The 27338-nt window shown below is 44.5% G+C and overlaps 1 protein-coding gene across 5 annotated transcripts in view; it reads left to right on the forward strand.

Moving 5' to 3' along the window:
• The window catches only part of DNAH6 (dynein axonemal heavy chain 6), a 192412-nt gene that overhangs the window by 147457 nt on the left and 17617 nt on the right, over window positions 1–27338 (forward strand). For 4 of the 5 annotated variants that reach the window (XM_075128900.1, XM_075128899.1, XM_075128901.1 and 1 more), the window contains 6 exons: window positions 288–478; window positions 1176–1336; window positions 3123–3211; window positions 11273–11419; window positions 19899–20037; window positions 25024–25143. In XM_075128900.1, the coding sequence (XP_074985001.1) occupies window positions 288–478; window positions 1176–1336; window positions 3123–3211; window positions 11273–11419; window positions 19899–20037; window positions 25024–25143 (847 nt within the window). Of the gene's footprint in view, window positions 1–287; window positions 479–1175; window positions 1337–3122; window positions 3212–11272; window positions 11420–19898; window positions 20038–25023; window positions 25144–27338 lie in introns of those variants that run through there. The other variant, XM_075128903.1, reaches the window with a different exon arrangement.

Here is a 27338-nt window from a genome sequence, read left to right on the forward strand (position 1 = left end):
GCGTGTTTGAGTTAACACAATGCAGTGAATGTTTTCTGTTTATGGGTTTCGGGAGGTGGTCGGTTGAAGGGATCGTAGTGATTTTGAACTTGGAAGACTGATTGATTTTCACCACTGATTAATTAGTCTTTATTATTTGTATTTGCCCCAGTGAGGACTGGGTCTTATGGTGCTCTACAAAGACATACAAAGATACAGTCCTGGCCTGAAAGGGTATACAGTCAAATGTAAATACTGTTCTCTGTGCCTCTTTCTGTTTGTAAATTGGTATGTTTTCATATCCTCAGGTGGTCTCTGCACTTACTGAGTTTGTAATAGAGAACCTTGGAAAACAATTCATAGAGAATCCCCCAGTTGACTTGGGGACTCTTTATCAAGACATGTCCTCTTCAACTCCTTTGGTGTTTATCCTAAGCACAGGCTCTGACCCCATGGGAGCTTTCCAGAGGTTCGCAAAAGAACGAGGATATTCAGAACGGTACAAATTACATAGTTTTATTAGACATGGTATTCAGCTGGGATATTCAAAGGACCCTAAGGAGTTTATGGAAACTGGGTATCCGGTATCAAAGAACCCTAAGAATTTTAAGGGAACTGGGTACCTAATTCATCTAATCTTCTTTGAAAATCCCACTCTCTCATGCTTGTACATTTATTCCATTGAGTTATACTGTAACATGTACTGTCTGTGGGTGAAATGCTGGCCTCACTGACTTCTACCATTGACTTTAGTGGCATCAGGATTTCACCCTCTCTGTACATTAATGTATGTTAAAATAATTTTTTTAGTTCTCCTCCAAACTATATACTATAGCTATGCTTCAGAGATCTTCATATTTGTATATATTTATATTTCTATATTTGTAGCCAAAGCTGTCAAATCAGACTCCTAAAACCATATTAGGCACCTAAATAACATTGGTACAGTTTTCAGAGATTATGAGCTCTTTCAGCTCCCATAGACTTGGATTTGTAGTGGATTTGTAGGTGCCCAGCGTCTCTGAAAATTTAGGGTCTAAATATGGATTGAGGTGCCTAAATTTCAGCACCCAAGTTAGGAAATGTTGGCCACTATCTTTAAAAGCTACAAATCCTAAATACCTACCATTTCAAAAGTCACTGTATGTCCAGATATTTGCATCATGAACATTGACAAAATTTTCTCTCTGTTTCAGATTACGGTCAATTTCACTAGGGCAAGGGCAAGGACCTATTGCAGAAAAGCTGATAAAGGATGCAATGAAAACAGGAAATTGGGTTTTTCTGCAGAACTGTCACCTAGCAGTTTCATGGATGTTAGCTATGGAAGAGCTTATAAAAAGCTTTACCGAGCCAAGTATGTAGTTTTCCTTCTGTGATACAATATAGGTCCCTAAAGGTAGTGCCAAATCAGAAGTGTGCTTTTCCACTTTTTGCTTGTCTTGCTGATGAGATGGGAAAGAGCCAAAGAAATGGTCATCTGTAGGATTAAGAAGTTGCTCATTCTATTAGAGAGTATTACCTTTATTCTACGTGCTATAGTGCTCATTTATGTATTATTTTCATTTGCTTGTTTATAGGCTTTCACCATTGTATCTGTTCACCTCACGTATATTAAAGAATGTATTTGCATTAATGAATTTATCCTCACAATGCCAACACCCTATGAGACAGGGAAATATTATCCCTATCCACAGATTGGGAACTGAAGCACAGAGCGATATACATATGATTCATCACAGTCCTCACTGATCTACTCCACCCAACACACCAAACTACTTCGCCAAATGTCCACTACTAATGGTGTTTGGAAGCAGGTAGTTTGGTAAAAGGGGATGTGCAGACAGGAAGGCTGTGGAGGGGCAGAGTTCAAGTTGTAGTCTGTTGTAGTGACCAGGTGTGTGTTTGTAGGTGACTACCTGTGTGTTAGATGGGTTACACTGTAATTTCCTTGCTTTTAGTGGTTTTGTTCCATGTATGTAATATCGGTCACAACTTTAACTGCTTCACAGTGAAATTTTTTGTACATTATAAAAATTAAAGTCCGGGTTGCTTCAGCCAACTCCCATGGGAAAACTCCAGCCACTAACCAGAGGCCCTTCTTTCTTGCTAGGCCTTTTCCAAGTACATTCACAGACTCACAGAGAGCTGAACTCTTCTCTTTGAGAGCTTCCTTCTCCCCAGCCACCTCAAGTCCTCTGAAAACCAATCCTTCTATAGCAGCAGCTGCAATTGAACCCAGCTGGTCTGCTTTTTGCCTCTCTTTGGGTCCCTGTTAATCCTTTCTCTACCATCATAATCCACAGTTTGTTTGTTCTCCTTCACTGTCCCTGTAAGTTAGTGCTTAGCCAAACTGTGCATATTGGGGTTGATTTTGAAGCCATAAAGACTATTTAGAAATTCAACTCCCATTGAAGGTCAATGGAAGTTGGCCACCTGATTTCTTTAGACTCCTTTGAAAATTCCAGCCATTTAGTTCTTTTACTGTTTCTTTGTATGTCAGCACTTCCATTCCCTTAATTATTGTGTTGCTTTTCTCTGTACTCCATTCAATTTTTCTGTAGCTTTCTATTACTTAGGTGCCTAGAATGGAACACAGTATTCCAGGTTTGGTACCACTATAGTCATGTACCGAGGGAGTGTTATTTATGACATGATACTTCTGCAAATACAGCTCAAAATTATATTAGCATTTCTTGCTGCCATATCCCGTTGCAATCTCATATCCAGCTGTCTGCTATCATCCCTCAATCTCTTTCAGCATTATTGCTTTTCAGGTTTTTCTTTCCGAAGTAATATCTGTATTTCTTATTATTTTTCTCCATATGCAATTTCTTGAGTCTTGCTTTATCTCCTGACTCCCCTGTAGTCCCTACTCTCCAAGCTCTCCATGTTTCTTGTTACTATCTGTTTATGTCCACTGGGGTTTGAAACACTTCCCAAATTATCCCCTGTAATTTAAATATAATGCTGTTTACTCCCTCTTCCAGATCATAAATGAACATTAGATAGTATATGTAGTTCCAATACTCCAATCGTTGGAAAGATAGATCTTATAGCAAATTGTTTAAGATTTGTGTATGAATTTTAACTAAACTCTTTCATAGGAGTGTAGTGAATGTACTCATTATTTTGGTTTTCAGATGTTTCTATTCAGGAGAGCTTTCGACTCTATTTAAGTTCCATGCCCAGTGAAACCTTTCCTGTCACTGTCCTTCAGAACTCTGTCAAGGTAATATATCTGGAAATAACCCTAAGCAAAATGAACAATTCAAGGACGAAATAAATTATTTATGGCATATCTCAAATCAAATGTCTAATCTGTATTTTCTAATGAATCAAAATCCAAAAAGCATATTCTACAAGTTGGAATGTTTGTATCTTTTGCTTTTATATTTAGGACGGCCAGACACATCATTTTCTTTAAAAACACTAAATGGGATCAGCTGACAATCAGCAATCCCGCCAGTACAAACTCAAGGTGTCCAAAGTTCTGACGAGCCAAAAGGAATCCAAAATCCATAGTCTCTTCTCCATTGTGGTACCGTAAATATAACATATTCAGTAACCACCATCACCAAAACCATGCCATCAGAGGGAGCGTGATATTTCAAGAGAATGCAGAATGAATCAGGAAAGGACTCACCTCTGCCCTGCAGAGCTCTTTATAGACCATGTTGATCCTGCATGCACCAATCCTGTTGCCAAGTGGCTGCAATTTTATCAGCTCTTTTAACTAAGTCCTGTGTCCTCACCCCAATTTTGTGGCTCAAGTGGTCTCCCAATCTGTCCATTAACCCACCTGTATATTACTCAGCTTCGTTTACATCCAGGGAAGTCATGCTCCATGCCTTAGACATCCAGAGGGCCTGAAGTTATTATCTATGTAAGACCATATCTATCTCCAAGTCCTTCAAACTTTTTGTGGCATATGGGGATTAGGCCTGGGTTCAGTCCATTGCAGTTTACAGGCTGTCCAAATGGATCAGAGTATGTATACATGATTTTATGACCTGACAGGTGTTCAGACACCTGGGAATATCAGAGCACACTCAACTAGGTCCAGAACAGCTTCTAAAGCATCTTTTTGCACAGTCTTCACCGTCAAAATATACAAGGCTTCTCCTTGGAGTTCTAAATGTACTTTTCACAGCATTACTCCCTCAACTTGATCTCTAGAACAAATTTGGTGATCTCTTTTATCTCCTCTGACCACCTGCTGGACAATTACTGCTGCTGGCTAATGTACCAAGAGAGGGGAGCTCTCTATTCTTCTTCAAGTGCTTCCTCATGTCCATTCCATGTTAGGCGTGTGTGCTCACCACATGCACTGGTGCTGGAAGCTTTTCCCTTAGTGGTATCTGTAGGGGACCGGCTCTGGCACCCTCTGGAGTGGCGCACATATGCTGTGGTATAAGGTGCGCCGCTGCCTCCTCCCCCAAAGTTCCTTCTCATTGCCAGTGATGGTGCTGGAACGTTCCTTTGCTTCGGCAAACTTTTCTTTCTCTAGAACTGTTCGTTGCAAACTTTCTTTTGTAAATAGTTCCCTTAGTGTGTTTAATTTAGTTTATAATTGTCTCAGATGGGACTTAGGCTCGGGATGGGGCATGCCCCGGGCTTTAAGAACTGCAACTGCTGTAGGAAGCCTAAGCCAGTCAGTGACCCCCCCCGACCAGTTGTTTAAGGTGTTTGGGGAATCTCACTTCAGCGACAGGTGTCAGATCTGCAGGGGGTTTAAGCCTCGCGCTAAGAAAGAGCGGGACATCCAACTTAAAGTGTTCCTTACGGAGTCGGCGCTGGAGCAGGTAAGATTGGACTCCATAGCTTTGGTGCAGAGCGACCTGCTGGTGCTGTCGTCAGGTGAAATTCCACTTCCACATCTTGTCCCTCCTGGTGCCGCCCACACCGGTGACGGCAGCTCCCAAATCAAGGGGTCAGCCTGCCTTTGGACCATTCCTTCGGTATCTGTCAGTGCAGCTCTGCTCACCACCTCAGGGAGCGTCCCGCCAGTGCTCATCCACACAGATCCACCACACCGTGGACATAGGGCTGCCTACCAGTCAGAGCCCTCGGCGCCAGTCTCTGGATTCTGGTCCTTGCTTTGCGGGCTCGAAGCGTTGGTCACCGGTAGTATGGCGTAGACCTACTGAGACACACTCAACCCCACGACCCCAGTACTGGGATGGTCGTAGCCACTCCCCTTCTGTTAGAAGCCACTCCAGCTAAAGCCTCCATCAGGACTCTCAGTACCAGTCACTGGCCAACCGACATAGGTTGCCGTACCAGCATCGATGCTCAACATAGCAGCATCAGTCACGCTCTTGCTCCCGCTCCATGGATCGGCACCTGTCAGGAAGCGTTAGGCAAAGATCACCGGGGTACCATTTCAGATACGCCAGACATCGGTCACCGGGATCTCGGTGCGGTGAGTCGTCGCCCGCGTACAGATCCCACTCGGAGCATGGCAGTGGACACTGCTGGGACCGAGACACCTGGTCACCCTCAGTACAGTCCCAGTATCCAGAGCAGGGCCCTTCATCCTAGGGCTTGGAGTCGGACCAAGAGCACCTGCATGTGGGTCAAGGTCCTCCATTGATGGCACTGGTCCTTCGCGCAGCACCAACAGGACTATCATGGCCTCAATGTCAATGGCCCATGCCAAGGCACCCTTGGAACCCGTGAGCATCAGTCAGTGTTGGGAGTCTCTGAAAAGCCCTCTGCCATGGTCTTCTGCCTGTGTGAAATGGAGGCCACGCTGCTTGGGACCCCCCATGTACAACAGATGGGGGAAGAAGGTCCTGCTGAGTAGGTCACAGAGGTGGTGGCACCTGCTGCAGCCACATCCTCTTCCTCATACCCTGATGAGGCCAACATGGGGCCCCCACCTGCGGTCTCCCGGGACGATGCCAAAGCTCATCAGGAGCTTTTGAGGAGAGTAGCCTCGAACTTGGGGCTAGAAACTGAGGAGTTGGAGGAGCTCTCTGACACCCTCTTCCACGTCCTCAGCTCAGCAGCTCCCTTTAGAGTCACACTGCCAGTTTATGAGGGGCTGGCCAAAATTACCAAAGCCCTCTGGCAGACCCCCTCATTGGTACCCCCAATTTCCAAGCGGGTGGAGCACAAGTATTATGTGCCTGCAAGAGGATATGAGTACTTGTATACCCACTCTGTCCCGAACTCGTTAGTAATGCCTGCAGTCAATGAGCAGAAAAGTCAGAGACAACCAGGGCTACTCCCAAAAATAAAGAGGTGAAGAAGCTGGACTCTTTTGGGAGTAAGGTTTATTTGTCATCAAGCCTACAGCTGAGGGTGGTGAACCATCCGGCCCTATTGGGCTGTTATGATTTTAATGTTTGGCAGTCAATGGCCAAATTTGTTGACTCCCTCCCAGAGGACCCCAGGAAAGAGTTCCAGGCCATCCTGGAAGAGGGGCAGGGAGTGGTGAGGGCGGCACTGCAGGCAGCTTCAGACATGACTGATTCTGCAGCGCGGACCATGGCCTCAGCCATAGTAATGAGGAGAGTGGCTTGGCTGCAGTCCTCGGGCTTGTCAGTTGAGGTCCAACAGTCCATCCAAGACCTCCCATTCGATGGCCAGGCCCTGTTTGCAGAGAAAACAGACAATAAGCTGCACGAGCTAAAGGACTCACGCACCACACTCAAGACCCTGGGCCTGTACACCCCAGGGCAGCAAAGAAACCAACTTAAGCTGCAGCCTCCCCATCAGTAGCGCAGCCAGCCTAGACAGGAACCCTTCCATAGGAAGGGCAAGGTTTACAAGTGCTGTCAGGGCCAGCAGCCATCTGCCTCAACGCAGGCTGGCTCTTCCCGCTTCCAGCAGGGATCAAAGTAGACATTTTGAGGGTGTGCCCGAGGGCGACATTCCAGCCACTGTCCTGGATCCTGCCCCCCTCCATTTCTCCAGCCGCCTTTCTTTTTTCCTCCCAGACTGGGCGTCTATAACTTCAGATCGTTGGGTCCTCAATTCTGTGGCGCAGGGCTATACTCTCCAATTTGTTTCAAACCCCACATCCCACACTCTCTCCACATTCCTCTTCAGGGACCCCTCTCATAAGAGTCTACTGCATCAGGAAGTACAAGTCCTGCTGCAGGCAGGGGTTGTGGAAGAAGTCCTCCTACACCTCAAGGGCAAGGGGTTCTACTCCCATTGCTTTCTGATCCCATCCTGGACCTGCGACTCCTCAACAAGTTTCTCAAGAGGGTGAAGTTCCGCATGGTCTCACTGGTCTCCATCATCACCTCCCTGGATCCAGGAGACTGATACGCTGCCCTTGACTTGAAGAATGTGTACTTTCATATAGTGATCTCTCAAGGACACAGTTGCTTCCTCCGCTTCACGGTGGGATCCGCATACAACCAGTTCGCAGTGCTCCCCTTCGGCCTGGCAACAGCACCAAGGGTGTTCACAAAGTGCATGCTGGTGGTGGTGGCTCATATCAGACGTCAAGGTATCCTGATCTACCCATACCTCGATGACTGGCTGGTCAAGGGTCACTCCAGATCCAGGACACCATTGCAATGCTGCTGACAACGTGCAGGAGGTTAGGCCTGTGGATAAACAAGGAAAAATCAATGTTTGTCCCTGTACAAAGGATAGAGTTTATCAGGGTGGTCCTTGACTCCACCAGAGCAAAGGCATTTCTGCTGCATGACAGGTTCCAGATGATGGGGACCTCATCACTGGAGTCTCCGCATTTCCTTTCACAACAGCCAGGGTCTGTCTGCGGCTGCTGGGCCACATGGCAGCGTGCACATACATTGTCCACTATGCGAGGCTCCGGATGCGACCCCTCCAGCAGTGGTTGGCTACGGTCTATGCCCCATCCACAGATCACCTAGACAAGGTCGTCACCATCCCACCAAAGGTACTCACCATGTTGCAGTGGTGGACTGACCGTGGAACGATCCTCAACGGGGTCCCTTTCGACAGCCCACTATCTTTGGTGTCGCTGATATCAGATGCCTCGCCCCTTGGCTGGGGAGTGCACCTCGGCGTGACGTGGACGCAAAGTATGTGGTCCGCAGAGGAGATGACGTTGCATATAAATGTCAAAGTACTCAGGGTGGTTCACCTAGCCTTCGCGGTTTTCCTCCTGCAGTTATCCAGCTGAGTGGTTCGAGTGCTTATGGAAAACACAGCCTTGATGTTTTACATCAACAGGCAAGGGGGAGCGCGCTCATCGGCACTCTGTCAAGAAGCACCCTGCCTAAGGGATTTCTGCATCCAGCATGCTATCCACCCAGAGACCTGTCACCTTCCCGGTGTCAAGAACACTCTGGCAGATTGCCTCAGCAGGTCCTTCTTTTCTGACCTCGAGTGGTCACACCACTCAGAAGCGGTCCAGAAGCTCTTCTAGAGGTGGGGAACTCCCCAAGTAGACCTGTTCGCTACCAGGCAGAAGAGGAAATGTCATCAGTTTTGCTCCCTGTAAGGCCTCGGCAAGGCTCTCTGACACCTTTCCCCTGTCCTGGTCGGGAGATCTGATGTATGCATTCCCACCCATCCCACTCGTCAGCAGACTCCTGTCAAAAATCAAGAGTGATAAGGCTTGAATCATTACGATTGTCCTGGCATGGCTGCGCCAGCATTGCTTCGGCATGCTGTTGGATCTGGCAGTAGCCCTGCCATGGCCATTGCCCGACCTCCCAGACCTTCTCTCGCAAGACCACGGTCGCCTCCTGCACCCCAACCTCACCTCCCTCTACCTCACGGCATGAATGCTGCATGGTTGAACGCGGAGGAGCAAGCCTGCTCCAGGGAGGTGAAGCAGGTCCTTTTGGGAAGTAGAAAACCCTCCACTAGAGCGACTTACCTGGCAAAGTGGACGAGATTCTCCAACTGGGCATTTGAGTGTAGCTTCTTCCCTGCAGTCAATCTTGGAATACCTGCTCCTCTCAAAGAATCAGGGCCTGGCCCTCTCTTCTATCAAGGTTCATCTACTGCCATCTTGGCTTTTCCTCCACCGATCCGGTGTTCTCACACAAGATGTCCATCAGGTTCCTGAAAGACCTCAAAAGGCCCTTCCTGCTCGTTAGGGATCCTGTCCCACAATGGGACCTCAATCTGGTTCTCTCCATACTCACGGGTATGCCCTTTGAACTCTTCGGCTCTTGTTCCCTTTCCCACCTATTGTGGAAGGTCGCCTTCCTTGTGGCAGTGACATCGACTAGGTGAGTGTCAAAGATTAAAGCCCTGACCTTGGAACCGCCATATACGGTCTTCTACAAATATAAAGGACAGTTGGTACCACATCCAGCCTTCCTGCCGAAGGTGGTGTCTTCCTTCCATATCAACCAGGACATCTTCCTCCCAGTGTTCTGTCCTAAGCTGCACAAGACCAATGAGCAGAGGCAGCTGAATGCCTTGGACATGCAACCTGCCTTGGTGTTTTACCTAGAGCATACCAAGCCCTTTCACAGGTCGACACAGCTCTTCATCGCAACAGTGAACAGGATGAAGGGTCTTCCAGTGTCTTCTCAGAGGATCTCCAACTGGATCACTTCCTAGATCACGGATCTGTTATGAGCTGGTGGTGAGGTCCAACCACCGCCTCTGGTGAAAGCCCACCTAACGAGAGTGCAGGTGTCCTCGGCAGCCTTCCTGACACACGCCCCCATCCAGGACATTTGCAGAGTCGCCACATGGTCTTTGGTTCACATGTTTACAGCACACTAGGCCATCACACAACAGGCCAGAGACCACGCTGGGTTCAGCAGAGCTGTGTTACAAGCTACACGTCCATGAACTCCTGCCCACCTCCGTTGGTATTGCTTGGGGGTCACCAAATATGGAATGGACGTGAACAAGCACTCGAAGAAGAAAAGACAGTTACCTTTTTCTATAACTGGTGTTCTTCAAGATGTGTTGCTCATGTCCATTCCATGACCCACTCTCCTTCCCCACTGTTGGAGTTCCAGCAAGAAGGAACTAGGGGTGGGGGGGACTGACGGCACCCCTTATACCGTGGCATACACACGCTGCTCCAGAGATAACTGTCTTTTCTATTCTTAAAGAAGGAAAAATGGTTACTTCCCATGGTTCTTCAGGATGACTGCCTACACAACCTCCCTACTTCTGCCAAGTCTTGAGTTAAAGATTCCTGAATTAATGGCAGAACTGAAAGGAGTTACGGGGAACCCTTCAGATGGTAGGAAGGGTGAGTGTACCCATCAGACACCGTTTTCTTCAAGGCTACAAGCTTCTATGCCAGGGCACAGACAGTGTGCTCCCTATGGGTTGTCATCTTAGAGAACTGCTGTTGAAACCAACAGTTTTATATATCCCTTGTGTATACCAGGTTGTTGTTCTCTCCCTCTGTTTTCTTGTTTATTTTTTAGCTTGGTATAACTTTACTAGTTAACTCAGTTAAGCATTATGGGATATATTATATGTGAAAGATACTATAGAAAATGTAGTTGTAACATATTGTGCTCATTAGAATGTGGGAGGCACATGCCCTTCCCTTTAATAAAACTCCAGGAATGTTCTCCCTTCCCCAGTGGAACTTACGTTGTGAAAAAACAGAAAAATCAGAAAGGTCCACCACTCACACCTTCTTTGTTGAAGCCAACACATGGATTCTATCATAGTCTGGTCCATTTGATTCTGTTCTATATAGGTTCTTATACTATACTCATCACCATAGGATCTGAGCACTTTCCAGTAGTTCCGTAAGTAACCTTCACTCTAATCCAGACACTCAAGGCTGGCAAGCTCTAGCTCCTTACAAATGTAGCCTGGGACAGCACCAAATGGAATACCCTGCTGAATGAAAGAGCTTACCCTGGCATGAACTCTGCTGTCCCTCCTGATCTTTGTAACCCTAATCCATTTAAATCAAGATACTGACTACTGCTGGCTGGACAGTCTTTCTGCCCAGTAGGACAGCCTTCTGCTAAACCAAGATCCGGAAGCTGGAAGCTGTTGTCTAAATAAAGCAGATAAATTGCAATAGTGTGTACTTGAATCACCCTTTTTGCTATTTTTATTTATTTATTCTAATTTGTGCCTGCACATTTTTTCCAATTTCTTTCTGCTCCAATTTTCCTTATTTTCATAACATAGCTTTTCATTTCCATATGTTTTCTAGGGGAAATAATCAATGTGTTCATTTGGTTAAAACCTAAAGCTTAATGTAGATGAGTCTCCTCAATGTAGAAAATACAATTTACATGCAGATAGCCATTCAAGTGATCACTTGACAGCACTGCAGTAAAAAAATGGAGAGCAGACTTACGTATATAACAAGAACTGGTTATTTTTCCCAATTCAGGTAACCAATGAGCCTCCAAAAGGACTTCGTGCAAACATCAGGCGGGCATTCACAGAGATGACGACTACGTTTTTTGAAGACAATATCCTTGGCATAAATTGGAGGAAAATGATTTTTGGCATTTGCTTCTTCCATGCTATCATTCAGGTATACCTGATGGTGTTAGTTCAGATAGCAGAGGTACTAAGATGCCATTACAAAATTAGTTCAATAAATCTGTTATATTCAGAATACGTCTGATGGAATCATAACTGAAATAGCAGTATTTTGTGCAAACCTTATTTAGCCATTAATTTCCAGAAACTAGAACTGTAAGTTATATTACAAATTAGGGCTGTCAATTAATTGCAGTTAACTCACGCAATTAAATCAAAAAAATTAATCACAATTAAAAAATTAATCATGATTAATCGCACTTAATAGAATACCAATTGAAATTTAGTAAATATTTTGGATGCTTTTCTACATTTTCAATATTAATTTCAATTACAACAAAGAATACAAAGTGCACAGTGCTCACTTTATATTATTATTTTTTATTACAAATATATGCACTGTAGAAATGATAAAAGAAATAGTATTTTTCAGTTCACCTCATACAAGTACTGAAGTGCAATCTCTTTATCATGAAAGTGTAACTTACAAAGGCAGATTTTTTTGGTTACATAACTGCACTCAAAAACAAAACAATGTAAAACTTTAGAGCCTACAAGTCCACTCAGTCCTACTTCTTATTCTGCCAATCGCTAAGACAAACAAGTTTGTTTATATTAACGGGAGATACTGCTTCCTGCTTCTTATTTACAATGTCACCTGAAAGTGAGAACAGGCATTTGTATGGCACTTTTGTAGCTGGCGTTGCAAGGTATTTACATGCCAGATCTGTTGAACATTCATATGCCCCTTCATTCTTTGGCCACCATTCCAGAGGACATGCTTCCATGCTGATGATGCTCATTAAAAATATAATACATCAATTAAATTTGTGACTGTACTCCTTGCGGGAAGAATTGTATGTCTCCTGCTCTGTTTTACCCGCATTCTGCATATATTTCAAGTTATAGCAGTTTCGGATGATGACCCAGCACATGTTCATTTTAAGAACACTTTCACAGCAGATTTGACACACTGCAAAGAAGGTACCGATGTGAGATTTCTAAAAATAGCTACAAGCACTTGACCCAAGGTTTAAAAATCTCAAGAGCCATCCAAAATCTGAGAGGGACAAGGCATGGAGCATGCTTTTAGAAGTCTTAAAAGAGCAACACCTGCTTCATGATTTTTCCAGGGACTGAGGTGAGGCTGACTGGCCTGTAGTTTCCAGGATCCTCCCTCTTCCCTTTTTTAAAGATGGGCACTACATTAGCCTTTTTCCAGTCGTCCGGGACCTCCCCCGATTGCCATGAGTTTTCAAAGATAATGGCCAATGGCTCTGCAATCACATCCGCCAACTCCTTTAGCACTCTCGGATGCAGCTCATCCGGCCCCATGGACTTGTGCTTGTCCAGCTTTTCTAAATAGTCCCGAACCACTTCTTTCTCCACAGAGGGCTGGTCACCTCCTCCCCATGCTGTGCTGCCCAGTGCAGTAGTCTGGGAGCTGACCTTGTTCATGAAGACAGAGGCAAAAAAAGCATTGAGTACATTAGCTTTTTCCACATCTTCTGTCACGAGGTTGCCTCCCTCATTCAGTAAGGGGCCCACACTTTCCTTGACTTTCTTCTTGCTGCTAACATAACTGAAGAAACCCTTCTTGTTACTCTTAACATCTCTTGCTAGCTGCAACTCCAGGTGTGATTTGGCCTTCCTGATTTCACTCCTGCATGCCCGAGCAATATTTTTATACTCTTCCCTGGTCATTTGTCCAATCTTCCACTTTTTGTATGCTTCTTTTTTGTGTTTAAGATCAGCAAGGATCTCACTGTTAACCCAAGCTGGTCGCCTGCTATATTTACTATTCTTTCTACACATCAGGATGGTTTGTCCCTGTAATCTCAATAAGGATTCTTTAAAATACAGCCAGCTCTCCTGGACTCCTTTCCCCCTCATGTTGTTCTCCCAGGGGATCCTGCCCATCAGTTCCCCGAGCGAGTGAAAGTCTGCTTTTCTGAAGTACAGGGTCTGTTTTCTGCTGCTCTCCTTTCTTCTCTGTGTCAGGATCCTGAACTCGACCCTCTCATGGTCTCTGCCTCCCAGGTTCCCATCCACTTTTGCTTCCCCTACTAATTCTTCCCGGTTTGTGGACAGCAGGTCAAGAAGAGCTCCGCCCCTAGTTGGTTCCTCCAGCACTTGCACCAGGAAATTGTCCCCTACACTTTCCAAAAACTTCCTGGATTGTCTGTGCACCACTGTATTGCTCTCCCAGCAGAAATCATGGTGATTGAAGTCTCCCATGAGAACCAGGGCCTGCAATCTAGTAACTTCTGTGAGTTGCCGGAAGAAAGCCTCGTCCACTTCATCCCCTGGTCTGGTGGTCTACAGCAGACTCCCACCACAACATCACCCTTGTTGCTCACGCTTCTAAACTTAATCCAGAGACACTCAGGTTTTTCTGCAGTTTCATGCCTGAGCTCTGAGCAGTCATACTGCTCCCTTACATACAGTGCAACTCCCCGACCTTTTCTGCCCTGCCTGTCCTTCCTGAACAGTTTATATCCATCCATGACAGTACTCCAGTCATGTGAGTTATCCCATCAAGTCTCTGTTATTCCAATCACATCATAATTCCTTGACTGTGCCAGGACTTCCAGTTCTCCCTGCTTGTTTCCCAGGCTTCTTGCATTTGTGTATAGGCGCTTGAGATAACTTGCTGTTTGTCCTGCTTTCTTAGTATGAGGCAGGAACCCTTCCCTTTCATAGAATCATAGAATCATAGAATATAAGGGTTGGAAGGGACCCCAGAAGGTCATCTAGTCCAACCCCCTGCTCAAAGCAGGACCAATTCCCAGTTAAATCATCCCAGCCAGGGCTTTGTCAAGCCTGACCTTAAAAACCTCTAAGGAAGGAGATTCTACCACCTCCCTAGGTAACGCATTCCAGTGTTTCACCACCCTCATAGTGAAAAAGTTTTTCCTAATATCCAATCTAAACCTCCCCCACTGTAACTTGAGACCATTACTCCTCGTTCTGTCATCTGCTACCATTGAGAACAGTCTAGAGCCATCCTCTTTGGAACCCCCTTTCAGGTAGTTGAAAACAGCTATCAAATCCCCCCTCATTCTTCTCTTCTGCAGGCTAAACAATCCCAGCTCCCTCAGCCTCTCCTCATAACTCATATGTTCCAGACCCCTAATCATTTTTGTTGCCCTTCGCTGGACTCTCTCCAAATTATCCACATCCTTCTTGAAGTGTGGGGCCCAAAACTGGACACAGTACTCCAGATGAGGCCTCACCAATGTCGAATAGAGGGGAACGATCACGTCCCTCGATCTGCTCGCTATGCCCCTACTTATACATCCCAAAATGCCATTGGCCTTCTTGGCAACAAGGGCACACTGCTGACTCATATCCAGCTTCTCGTCCACTGTCACCCCTAGGTCCTTTTCCGCAGAACTGCTGCCTAGCCATTCGGTCCCTAGTCTGTAGCTGTGCATTGGGTTCTTCCGTCCTAAGTGCAGGACCCTGCACTTATCCTTATTGAACCTCATCAGATTTCTTTTGGCCCAATCCTCCAATTTGTCTAGGTCCTTCTGTATCCTATCCCTCCCCTCCAGTGTATCTACCACTCCTCCCAGTTTAGTATCATCCGCAAATTTGCTGAGAGTGCAATCCACACCATCCTCCAGATCATTTATGAAGATATTGAACAAAACCGGCCCCAGGACCGACCCTTGGGGCACTCCACTTGATACCGGCTGCCAACTAGACATGGAGCCATTGATCACTACCCGTTGAGCCCGACAATCTAGCCAGCTTTCTACCCACCTTGTAGTGCATTCATCCAGCCCATACTTCCTCAACTTGCTGACAAGAATACTGTGGGAGACTGTGTCAAAAGCTTTGCTAAAGTCAAGAAACAATACATCCACTGCTTTCCCTTCATCCACAGAACCAGTAATCTCATCATAGAAGGCGATTAGATTAGTCAGGCATGACCTTCCCTTGGTGAATCCATGCTGGCTGTTCCTGATCACTTTCCTCTCATGCAAGTGCTTCAGGATTGATTCTTTGAGGACCTGCTCCATGATTTTTCCAGGGACTGAAGTGAGGCTGACTGGCCTGTAGTTCCCAGGATCCTCCTTCTTCCCTTTTTTAAAGATTGGCACTACATTAGCCTTTTTCCAGTCATCCGGGACTTCCCCGGTTCGCCACGAGTTTTCAAAGATAATGGCCAATGGCTCTGCAATCACAGCCGCCAGTTCCTTCAGCACTCTCGGATGCAACTCGTCCGGCCCCATGGACTTGTGCACGTCCAGCTTTTCTAAAAAGTCCCTAACCACCTCTATCTCCACAGAGGGCTGGCCATCTCTTCCCCATTTTGTGATGCCCAGCGTAGCAGTCTGGGAGCTGACCTTGTTAGTGAAGACAGAGGCAAAAAAAGCATTGAGTACATTAGCTTTTTCCACATCCTCTGTCACTAGTTTGCCTCCCTCATTCTGTAAGGGGCCCACACATTCCTTGGCTTTCTTCTTGTTGCCAACATACCTGAAGAAACCCTTCTTGTTACTCTTGACATCTCTGGCTAGCTGCAGCTCCAGGTGCGATTTGGCCCTCCTGATAACATTCCTACATGCCCGAGCAATATTTTTATACTCTTCCCTGGTCATATGTCCAACCTTCCACTTCTTGTAAGCTTCTTTTTTATGTTTAAGATCCGCTAAGATTTCACCATTAAGCCAAGCTGGTCGCCTGCCATATTTACTATTCTTTCGACTCATCGGGATGGTTTGTCCCTGTAACCTCAACAGGGATTCCTTGAAATACAGCCAGCTCTCCTGGACTCCTTTCCCCTTCAAGTTAGTCCCCCAGGGGATCCTGGCCATCCGTTCCCTGAGGGAGTCGAAGTCTGCTTTCCTGAAGTCCAGGGTCCGTATCCTGCTGCTTACCTTTCTTCCCTGTGTCAGGATCCTGAACTCAACCAACTCATGGTCACTGCCCCCCAGATTCCCATCCACTTTTGCTTCCCCCACTAATTCTACCCGGTTTGTGAGCAGCAGGTCAAGAAAAGCGCCCCCCCTAGTTGGCTCCTCGAGCACTTGCGCCAGGAAATTGTCCCCTACGCTTTCCAAAAACTTCCTGGATTGTCTATGCACCGCTGTATTGCTCTCCCAGCAGATATCAGGAAAATTAAAGTCACCCATGAGAATCAGGGCATGCGATCCAGTAGCTTCCGTGAGCTGCCGGAAGAAAGCATGCTCTCCTTCTCATGCTTCCTCCCAGTATCCCACTTCCCCACTTACCTTAGGGCTTTGGTCTCCTTCCCCCAGCGAACCTAGTTTAAAGCCCTCCTCACTAGATTAGCCAGCCTGCTTGTAAAGATGCTCTTCCCTCTCTTTGTTAGGTGGAGCCCGTTTCTGCCAGAACTTCTCCTTCTTGGAACACCGTCCCATGGTCAAAGAATCCAAAGCCTTCTCTCTGTCACCACCTGCATAGCCATTCGTTGGCTTCCACGATTCGACGGTCTCTACCCAGGCCATTTCCTTCCACGGGGAGGATGGACAAGAAACCACTTGTGCTTCAAACTCCTTTAGCCTTCTTCCCAGAGCCACGTAGTCCGCAGTGATCTGCTCAAGGTCATTCTTGGCAGTATCATTGGTGCCCACATGGAGAAGCAGGAAGGGGTAGCGATCCGAGGGCTTGATGAGTCTCGGCAGTCTCTCCGTCACATCGTGAATCCTAGTTCCTGGCAAGCAGCAGACTTCTCGGTTTTACCAGTCGGGGTGGCAGATAGATGACTCAGTCCCCCTGAGGAGAGAGTCCCTGACCACCACTACCCGCCTCCTTCTCTTGGGAGCGGTGGTCATGAAACCCCCATCTCTAGGACAGTGCATCTCATGTCTTCCAATTGGCGAGGTCTCCTTCTGTTCCCTTCCCTCAGATGTATCATCTAGTCCACTCTCCGCATTAGTACCTGTGGAGAGAACATGAAAACGGTTCCTTACCTGTATCTGCATTGCTGGTACATGGACACTCCCCTTTCTTCTTCTGGAGGTCACATGCTGCCAAATTTCTTCACCGTCCTCCTGTCCCTGCTGCGCAGCCTGCTCTGAATCTTCAGAACATTGTGTCCGTAGAAGCATATCCTGACATCTGTCGAGGAAATCTTCAGTTTCTCTTATGCAACGCAGGGTCAATAATTGTTCCTCCAGAGCTTGAACATTCTCTTCCAGTATGGAGACCAGCTTGCACTTTGTACAGACAAAGTCGCTTCTGTTCTGTGGAAGAAAGACAAACATGGCACATCCAGTGCAGGTCACAACAGCTGAACACCCCCCATCCATATTACCTTCCTTCTATGAGCTTCCTCGGGAGTTGTAGTGACTACTCAGAGAAGCCGGCAAGATGTAAACCTCAGTGGGCTCTCCCCAGGCAAACTCCCTCTGTTAGCCTCTCTGCTGTTCGCCATTCAGCTGGTTCGCAGCTGACCGGCTTTTTATAACAGTCAGGCCCACTCAAGGCTCACCTGGAACAAAGCACTCCCAATTCACACTTTTCAAACAACCAATCAAGCACACGGTCAAACTGTCCCCACAACAGACACTCAGATACTCACCAACACAGCCTCCTTAATGCAGCCCTTAGTGTACCTCCTCTCAGACAGCTCCCAGGCAAACTCCCTCTGTTAGCCTCTGTGCTGTTAGCCGCTCAGCTGGTTCGCAATGTTATCCTTGCTTAGCGTACTAGGTTGCTGCTGTCAGATTATTCATGAATGTTGCATTCATCTCACTTCAAGAAAAAATCACGGAATTATTTATTTTGAAAAATAATGCAATATTTGGAATTACATGAACTGGGCAGATGGAGAGCTGTAAGATTAGACATGTAAGACTAGAAGATAGGTTGAATTTTGAGACAACCTTTCTCATCTCTAATAGGGAGATTTATCTCCTAAGTGACCAAAAGCTAATACTTTACTTTTAATTGTACAGTAAGGGTTGGGGAATGGATAGAACGAAAGTTCAGCTGACCCGTTGCTGGGGGGGAGTTGCAATGTGCTCATGGCATAAGACAACTTGAAATTACTACCCTCTCCTGTCCCAAGAGCCAGGAGGAAAATATGACTTGGGGGGAGTGTCCCTGAGGACCAGTGCCTTCAGGTGCTACTCATGGGTAAGGCTGCCATTTAGTAGTGGAGAATCATAGAATCATAGAATATCAGGGTTGGAAGGGACCTCAGGAGGTCATCTAGTCCAACCCCCTGCTCAAAGCAGGACCGATCCCCAATTAAATCAGAATCTGTGACTTCCAAAGACCTCTGTGACTTCAGCCAGCACCGGCTGGGAGCTGAAGGATCCCCAGCTGCCACAGGAGGTAGGGAGGACCCCCGCAGCTCAGAGCTGTCAGCAGAAGGGGGCCCTGGAATTCCGAGACCCCATGGGTGGTGGGGGCCCCTGAAGCTCCCAGCCCACCGGCTCCCCATTTTGTCAGGGATATTTTTAATAAAAATCAGGGGTAGGTCACGGGTTTCTGTGACTTTTTCATTGTTGCCCGTGACCTGTCTGTAACTTTTACTAAAAATATCCTTGACAAAATCTTAGCCTTAGTCATGGGGCAAAAAAGCTTACACATTGCCCCTTGCTAAGGTCTGTGCTAATCTATCACTTTATCATTTCTGTTACAAAATTTGAAATTGCTATCAGAAGACAACGCCACATTAAGATATGATTGCTATCTATAAATATATCAGAGGGTTAAATAACGGAGAGGGAGAGGAATTATTTAAGCTCAGTACCAATGTGGACAGAAGAACAAGTGGATATAAACTGGTCATTGGGAAGTTTAGACTTGAAATTAGACGAAGGTTTCTAACCATCAGAGGAGTGAAGTTTTGGAATAGCCTTCCAAGGGAAGCAGTGGGGGCAAAAGACCTATCTGGCTTTAAGATTAGACTCGATAAGTTTATGGAGGAGATGGTATGATGGGATAACATGATTTTGGCAATTAATTGATCTTTAAATATTCATGGTAAATAGGCCCTGTGATGGGATGTTAGATGGGATGGGATCTGAGTTACTACAGAAAATTCTTTCCTGGGTATCTGGCTGGTGAATCTTGCCCATATGCTCAGGGTTTAGCTGATCGCCATATTTGGGGTCAGGAAGGAATTTTCCTCCAGGGCAGATTGGAAGAGCCCTGGAGGTTTTTCACCCCCCTCTGTAGCATGGGGCACGGGTCACTTGCTGGAGGATTCTCTGCTCCATGAAGACACACTATGACAGCCCAAGACACCTGGAAGACTTTAAATCATGATTTGAGGACTTCAGTAGCTCAGACATAGGTGAGAGGTTTTTCGCAGAAGTGGGTGGGTGAGATTCTGTGGTCTGCGTTGTGCAGGAGGTCAGACTAGATGATCATAATGGTCCCCTCTGACCTTAATATCTATGAATCTATGAATTAACAGTACAATTGCTCTGAGCATCCTGAACAAACTAATTTTACTCAGTTTTGCTTTTAATTTAATATTCAAGGAGAGGAAAAAGTTTGGACCTCTTGGGTGGAACATCTGCTATGAATTTAATGACAGCGATAGAGAATGTGGCTTACTGAACCTAAATCTTTACTGCCAAGAAGGAAAGATACCCTGGGATGCCCTAACTTACATAACAGGTACAGTGCTCAGATATTTTATTTTAACAGCTCCAGTATTAGCAGTTATCTACTTCTAGCATTCCTCAATAAACACAAGACATTACTAAGCTATATAGCTACGTGCAACAACTTAGCAGGTCTAAGTTGATTATTTGTATAGGGCCATATTATGCTTTTACTTATAACCGTGGAATCCTACTGAAGTCAATACAATTATATGGGTTCTGTAATCAATCTTCACCTTTTATGGCATTTTAAAGTTGGAATCAGGGTAAGGCACTAGCTAAGTGCATGTCTACACTGGAATGGGCAGTGTAATTTCTGTCTTGGGTGGTCATAGCCACGCTAGCTCTGATTGAGTTAGTGCACTAAAAATAGAAGTGTAGACACAACAGTGTGAGCATCGGGATGGGCTAGCTGTCCTGCGTATGGTTTAGTCTAAAACCCTAGGTACCCTCGCCAATCCCTCTGCTTGTGCTGCTACATCCACACTTCTATTTTTAGCATACCAGCTCGATCAGAGCTAGCATGGGTATGTCTCCCTGAGGTGGAAATTACACCTCCAGCTCCAGGTTAGACATACCCATTCAAATGCTATCTAACAGACTGGCATCAAGGGCATAGGCCAAACAGCAAAGACCTGTGTGGTTTTGAAAAGTCCTAAGCTATGTCCATCCTGCAAAGTTTCTGTTTGGAAGGATCTCCTGACTGGAGAAAATTAGCAGCCTTCTAACTTGATGACCCGAGCATATAAATCTCAGCATTCAGAGCTATTGTGGACACGTAGGAGCATCAAGTTATGACCCCTCCAATGGAAACCTGATATCAAAGTGGCAATATCCAAACAGCTGCTTAATTACCCATAGCAACAAGATAATCATCATGCAGATTATATCTAGTTTACTCCTTGAGCAAGAAGAAAAGAAAATTGTCAGCTCTCACTTTACAGAGTCAAATATAAGTGATTTAAAAATTCTTCAGCAACTGTGGAGAGACTGATAAAGCTAATCTAACCATTAGTAATCACCATTGTATAGGATAGCAAACCAAAGCCTTTGTTCAAAAGCATTTCTTTATACTTTAAAAAATCTTTTCAGGAACACACAGAGGCCTGATTCATCACAATGTAACTCCAGCTTCTGAGTGTAACTACATTGATTTCAGTGCAGTAACAACAGTGTAAAACTGGAGTAAAATAGTAATGGGTAGGCACTTCCTTCTGAAAGTAAAACAGCTTGGAACTCCGAGCTCATTGCATTCTCTACTGGTACCATGCAGTCAGCACTGACCCAAGAATAGAGATTATTATAATTTCTGGGTTTTGACAGCAAGAATTTAAGGTAATTTTTCTTCACAATTTCAGTAATGTTCCTCTTTGCTTTGCTGCTTAGCTCTGCTAAGTAGATTTTAGTTTGCATAATTAGTTAGACAGGAAACAAAAATGGTAGTTTTATGATAAAAATAATTAAAGTGATTTATGAAGGAATAAAAACCGTCTTCCAAAGAGTACAGTAAAAAAAAATAAACATATTCACAGTGGTTTAGGCAAAACATATCTGATCCCTTATTCTAAGATGTCCTTCTAGATTACCCCTGAAATGTGAAAATGCTTTTCACATATCTATTTCATGGTGGTTTATAATTTTTTACTTAATATTTCCTTTATCACAAACCCTGTAATTTGGTTGTAGTATTCCACAGTGTTAGAATTGCTTTTATAGTAGTTACTTCACAAGATAGGTATGTGAATATAACAGTTAAGCGTCTCTCTTTGCCTAGTTTCAGAGTGGTAGCCATGTTAGTCTGTATCAGCAAAAACAACGAGGAGTCCTTGTGGCACCTTAGAGAATAACAAATTTATTTGGGTTTAGCCCATGAAAGCCTATGCCCAAATAAATGTGTTAGTTTCTAAGGTGCCACAAGGACTCCTCATTCTCTTTGCCTAGTTTTACATTTTTCCCATTAGTTACCTGTACTATACAGCAAAAAATGCTTTTCCAATGTAAATGAAAAATAGGTCCCATTATTCTGTTCTGTGTTTTGTCAAGCTGAAGATTAAAACTACTGTAAATTCTCTAAAAAAGAAAAGGAGTACTTGTGGAACCTTAGAGACTAACAAATTTATTTGAGCACAAGCTTTCGTGAGCTACAGCTCACTTCATCCACGAAATGATCATCATCACGAAAGCTTATGCTCAGATAGTTTGTTACAGTCTCTAAAGTGCCACAAGTACAATTTAAGGTAAAGGCCAGGTTGCAGGATGGAATATTGATTACAGTGCCAATGCAAGCCCATAGGGGGCCATAAGCAGGAATATTTTTGTGGGCCCTTCACCCATGCTCAACACATACTAATAATTAATAGGAGACCCCCTTGAGCTGCTTAGGGCCCTAAGCAATTGCTTAGTCTGCTTATGCCTAGCGCCAGCTCTGCCTAATGACTCCTCCCCTAATTTGCCCCACAACGTGAAAGTTCTTTTGGTCTCCCTATGATGGCCTCTTTTCAGATCCCTGTATGTAGTTAGATACTGTTGAATATATTACTCTAATGAGATTATATATAGAAGGCAGTGTTTCTGTATAGCTTTGAAAGTACTAAGATGGTGTGAGTGTAGTGTCCCAGCCATCTAGCTCCATGAACAAGTCTGAGCTGCCATTCAAATGTCTGAGATTAGGGCAGAAGTCAGTCCCAGAAAGGAGATCGTCAGACAACACATTTTCTGTTACCACATTAAGGGCCAGAGTTTCCCGATTCAAAATGGATCATGAAAATTGTGTGTACCATTGTATGTGTATTTTGCATATGCAGTTACTCCAGTTACACAGCAAATTGAGTGACTGTGCATGCAGATGGTTAATTAGGCACATGAGATGCAGCTACCCAGTTTACATAGAATCATAGAACTAGAAGGAACCTCGAGAGGTCATCTCATGGCAGGACTAAGTATTATCTAGACCATTTCTGACAGGTGTTTGTCTAACCTGCTCTTAAAAATCTCCAGTTATAGAGATTCTACAATCTCCCTAGGCAATTTATTCCAGTGCTTAACCACCCTGACAGTTAGGAAGTTTTTCCTAATGTCTAACCTAAGCCTCCCTTGCTGCAATTTAAGCACATTGCTTCTTGTCCTATCCTCAGAGGTTAAGAAAAACAATTTTTCTTCCTCCTCCTTGTAACAACATTTTACATACCTGAAAACTGTTTTCATGTCCCCTTCAGTCTTCTCCTTTTCAGACTAAACAAACCCAACTTTTTCAATCTTCCCTCATAGGTCATGTTTTCCAGACCTTTAATCATTTTTGTCGCTCTTCTCTGGACTCTCTCCAATTTGTCAACATCCTTCCTGAAATATGACGCCCAGAACTGGTCACAGTATTCCAGTTGAGGCCAAATCAGTGCGGAGTAGAGAGGAAGAATTACTTCTCATGTCTTGCTTACAACACTCCTGCTAATACATCCCAGAAGGATGTTTGCTTTTTTTGCAACAGCATTATTGTTGACTCTTATTTAGCTTGTGGTCCACTATGACCCCCAGATCCCTTCCCACTGTACTCATTCCTAGGCAGTCATTTCCCATTTTGTGTGCAACTGATTGTTCCTTCCTAAATGGAGTACTTTGAATTTGTCCTTGTTGAATTTCATCCTATATACTTAAGACCATTTCTCCAATTTGTCCAGATCATTTTGAATTATAATCCTATCCTCCAAAGGACTTGCAACCCCTCCCAGCTTGGTATTGTCCACAAACTTTGTAAGTGTACTCTCTATGCCATTATCTAAATCATTGATGAAGATATTGAACAGAACCGGACCCAGTACTGATCCCTGCAGGACCCCACTCATTATGCCCTTCCAGCATGACTGTGAACCACTGATAACTACTCTCTGGGAACGGTTTTCCAACCAGTTTTTCACCCACCTTACGGTAGCTGCATCTAGGTTGCATTTCCCTAGTTTGTTTATGAGAAGGTCATGAGAGACAGTATCAAAAGCTTACTAAAGTCAAGATATACCACATCTACTGCTTCCCCCCCATCCACAAGGCTTGCTACCCTGTCAAAGAAAGATATCAGGTTGGTTTGACATGATTTGTTCTTGACAAATCCATGTTGACTGTTACTTATCACCTTATTATCTTCTAGATGTTTACAAATTGATTGCTTAATTATTTGCTCCATTATCTTTCTGGGTACAGAAGCTAAGCTGACTGGTCTGTAATTGCCCAGGTTGTCCTTATTTCCCTTTTTATAGATTGACACTATATTTGACCTTTTCCAGTATTCTGGAATCTCTCCTGTCTTCCATGACTTTTCAAAGATATTTGCTCATGGCTCAGATATCTCCTCAGTCAGGTCCTTTAGTATTCTAGGATGCATTTCATCAGGCCCTGGTGACTTGAAGACATCTAATTTGTCCAAGTAATTTTTAACTTGTTCTTTCCCTATTTTAGTCTCTTCTGATCCTACCTCATTTTCACTGGCATTCACTGTTAGATGTCCAATCACCACCAACCTTCTTGGTGAAAACCGAAACAAAGAAGTCATTACGCACCTCTCCGATGTCCACATTTTCTGTTATTATTCCCCTTCCCCTCCATTGAGTAACAGACCTACCCTGTCCTTGGTCTTCCTCTTGCTTCTAATGTATTTGTAGAATGTTTTCTTGTTACCCTTTATATCTCTTGCTAGTTTACATATACAGCTGCAGTAATTACATGCTCAAATTAGGCACATAATTGTGTGTGCAACTTGTTTGAAAATCTGACATTTTTTATTAGTTGACTTAGATGTATTGCAGTGTCAGATTTTATCAATCACTTTAATGAGTAAAAAAAAAATCTTTCTGACAGTTAAACACTCTTATTTCCATTAAAGTGATGCACAAAAATCATGCTATCCTGGATTCTAGGAAAGATGAATGTTAAAATTTTAAAAAGTAAAAGCTTTTTAATATGTGAATTGTTATATGACATTGTAATCTGTAAAAATCAAACACTGTTTCAGGTGAAATTACATATGGAGGGCGAGTTACAGACACCTGGGATCAGAGGTGCCTGCGTACAGTCTTAAAGAGGTTTTTTTCTCCTGAAACATTAGAATATGATTACAAATACTCCAAATCAGGTAAATACAATTAGAATTGTAGAGGATTTCCATTTAGGTTAATGCAAACTGTTTGTCTATCACATTTTTTTATGATTTTGTGTATTTAATTCTGTATTTGTGTTGTAGAAAAATTCTGGTCTTTCTGTGATGGATCTTGCATCAGTCAATGGGGTCTGGTTCTCTCTGTGTGTCTAAGAACTGGATAACAAGCTTAGTTAAAGTCTCCCTAGTTTTTTATTGAGAAAAATGTCTCTTGCCCCACAGAGGACATTATTGGTAGTGTATCTCCTTCCATTTCCACAGACAGAAGTCTCTGACTCAGAAGTATATTTTCCAAAAAGAAGCTTTTGGCCCAAATTTTGCAGTATTTGAGAACCTGTGAACCTTGAGGTCTGTTGTGGACTTCCTAAGATTTTCAGGGACTCCGTAGAATGTGGGTCTTCTGTGAAAAGTCACTATGTAAACTGTTAACTTCTTACTCTCATCCTTGCACCTGATTCTCTTCTCACACTATTTTTACACTACACTAGCCCCATTGACATCCATGGAGTTACTCATGATTTACTCCAGTGTAAATGAAAGGGAAATTAGTCCCACAATAGAATATAGTTATATCTGCTGAATTTAGTGACAAAACTATTTTTGCTTGTATTATATACTTCAGTTAGCACTGCTGAGCCAACACAATTAATGGTAATAATTGTCAATTCTAACTTATAGATCTTAGAACACATTGCAAAGATGAATAAACATTATTATCTCCATTTTACAGATGGGGAAACCGAAGCACAGAGAGGTTAAGGGTGAGATTTGCAAAAGTGCTCAGTCCACTTGGTTCCCACAGTTCTCAAAAGGGCTCATCTTAATCTAAACACTTTTTAAAATATGGCGCCCCAAATAGGAACTCATAAGTGGCTCATGGTCACATAGTGAGCCAATGGCAGCACTGGAAATAGAACCCAAGTCTACTGACTTCCTGTCTAGTGCCATATCTAGTGGATGATGCTACCCCCCTTTCTCTCTAAGAAAGAGAGAACTGGATTGTATCTAATCCTTCTTGCACATCAACAGACTTGTTTGCTAAAATCCAATAAATTACAGTTGAGCAAACCCACTGAAGACAATAGGGTTGCCCAGGTGTCATCAAGGGCATAATCTAAAGACAAAGAGCTTGTGCATGTGTAATTGAGGGCAGAATTTGGCCTGCAGAACCTTTATGCTGGGTAATTGTGTGTGAGAACCTATCTTGACTTGCATATTCCAGGGTGAATGGCAGGAATAGCAGATTAGGAAAAAAAACGTATTTTTACTTGGGACCTGAGCATATCTGATCTGGAAATGCCAGAGAGATGACAAGCCTTGAACTCCACTGCTATTTTTACAGAGCCACTTCTCTGATTAGAGCTGTACTTTAAAGTCCTTACCAGAACTGGCCCCGTTAAAGGACTTAGGGGGGCTAAAAGTTTAGCACAACCAGGAAGATTCCAGTATTGCTGTAGGGTTTATAACTCCCAATGTATCCTGCTGATGGTGCTAAATCTTTTTACTCTGGCCATCTTCAGGGAGAAGGGGAGCTCTCTTGCTTCCCATTAAATATTGAAAAGCTGCATAGCACCATGCTCAACAGGTGTTTGAGGTGGATCCCACTGCTACAAGCACTGCACATTGTCAGCATTCTCTGCCTGAAATATGTGGTCAGAGTGTCAAACTAAGAGATGATCAGAGGGACATTTCTCACTAATTTGGGAGCATTTTATACCCCCTTTGCACTGTTGCAAATGACTACACAAGGCACAGTGCAATGGAGAGTCAAGCCCATCAAGTTTGGATTTCTCCTCCTTGAGCTGGGCTACTCCTAAGATTCCTTTTTTCAGGACTGCGGCACTCACCCCCTCCCCAGAAAGGCTCTTCCACCTCCCTTGTTATCAGTGTGAGGCAGTGAACCACCTGTCTCAGTGACTCACCAGAACCCACTTCACCATTTCTGTATCTATTTTTGGTACTTGTATGGCACCCATCATGGTAGCCTCTGAATGCCTGGCAATCGTTAATGTACCTATCTTCCCAGAACCCCTAAGAGACAGGGCAGTGCTATGATCCCCATTGTACAGATAGGGAACAGAGGTACACAGAGCGCACGTGACTTGCCCAAGGTCACACAGCAACTCTGTGGTGGAGCAAGGACTTGGGCCCAGATCTCCAAAGTCTGAGGC

The sequence above is a fragment of the Caretta caretta genome, chromosome 5 (genome assembly GCF_965140235.1).
Source record: "Caretta caretta isolate rCarCar2 chromosome 5, rCarCar1.hap1, whole genome shotgun sequence".
Taxonomy (NCBI): domain Eukaryota; kingdom Metazoa; phylum Chordata; order Testudines; family Cheloniidae; genus Caretta; species Caretta caretta.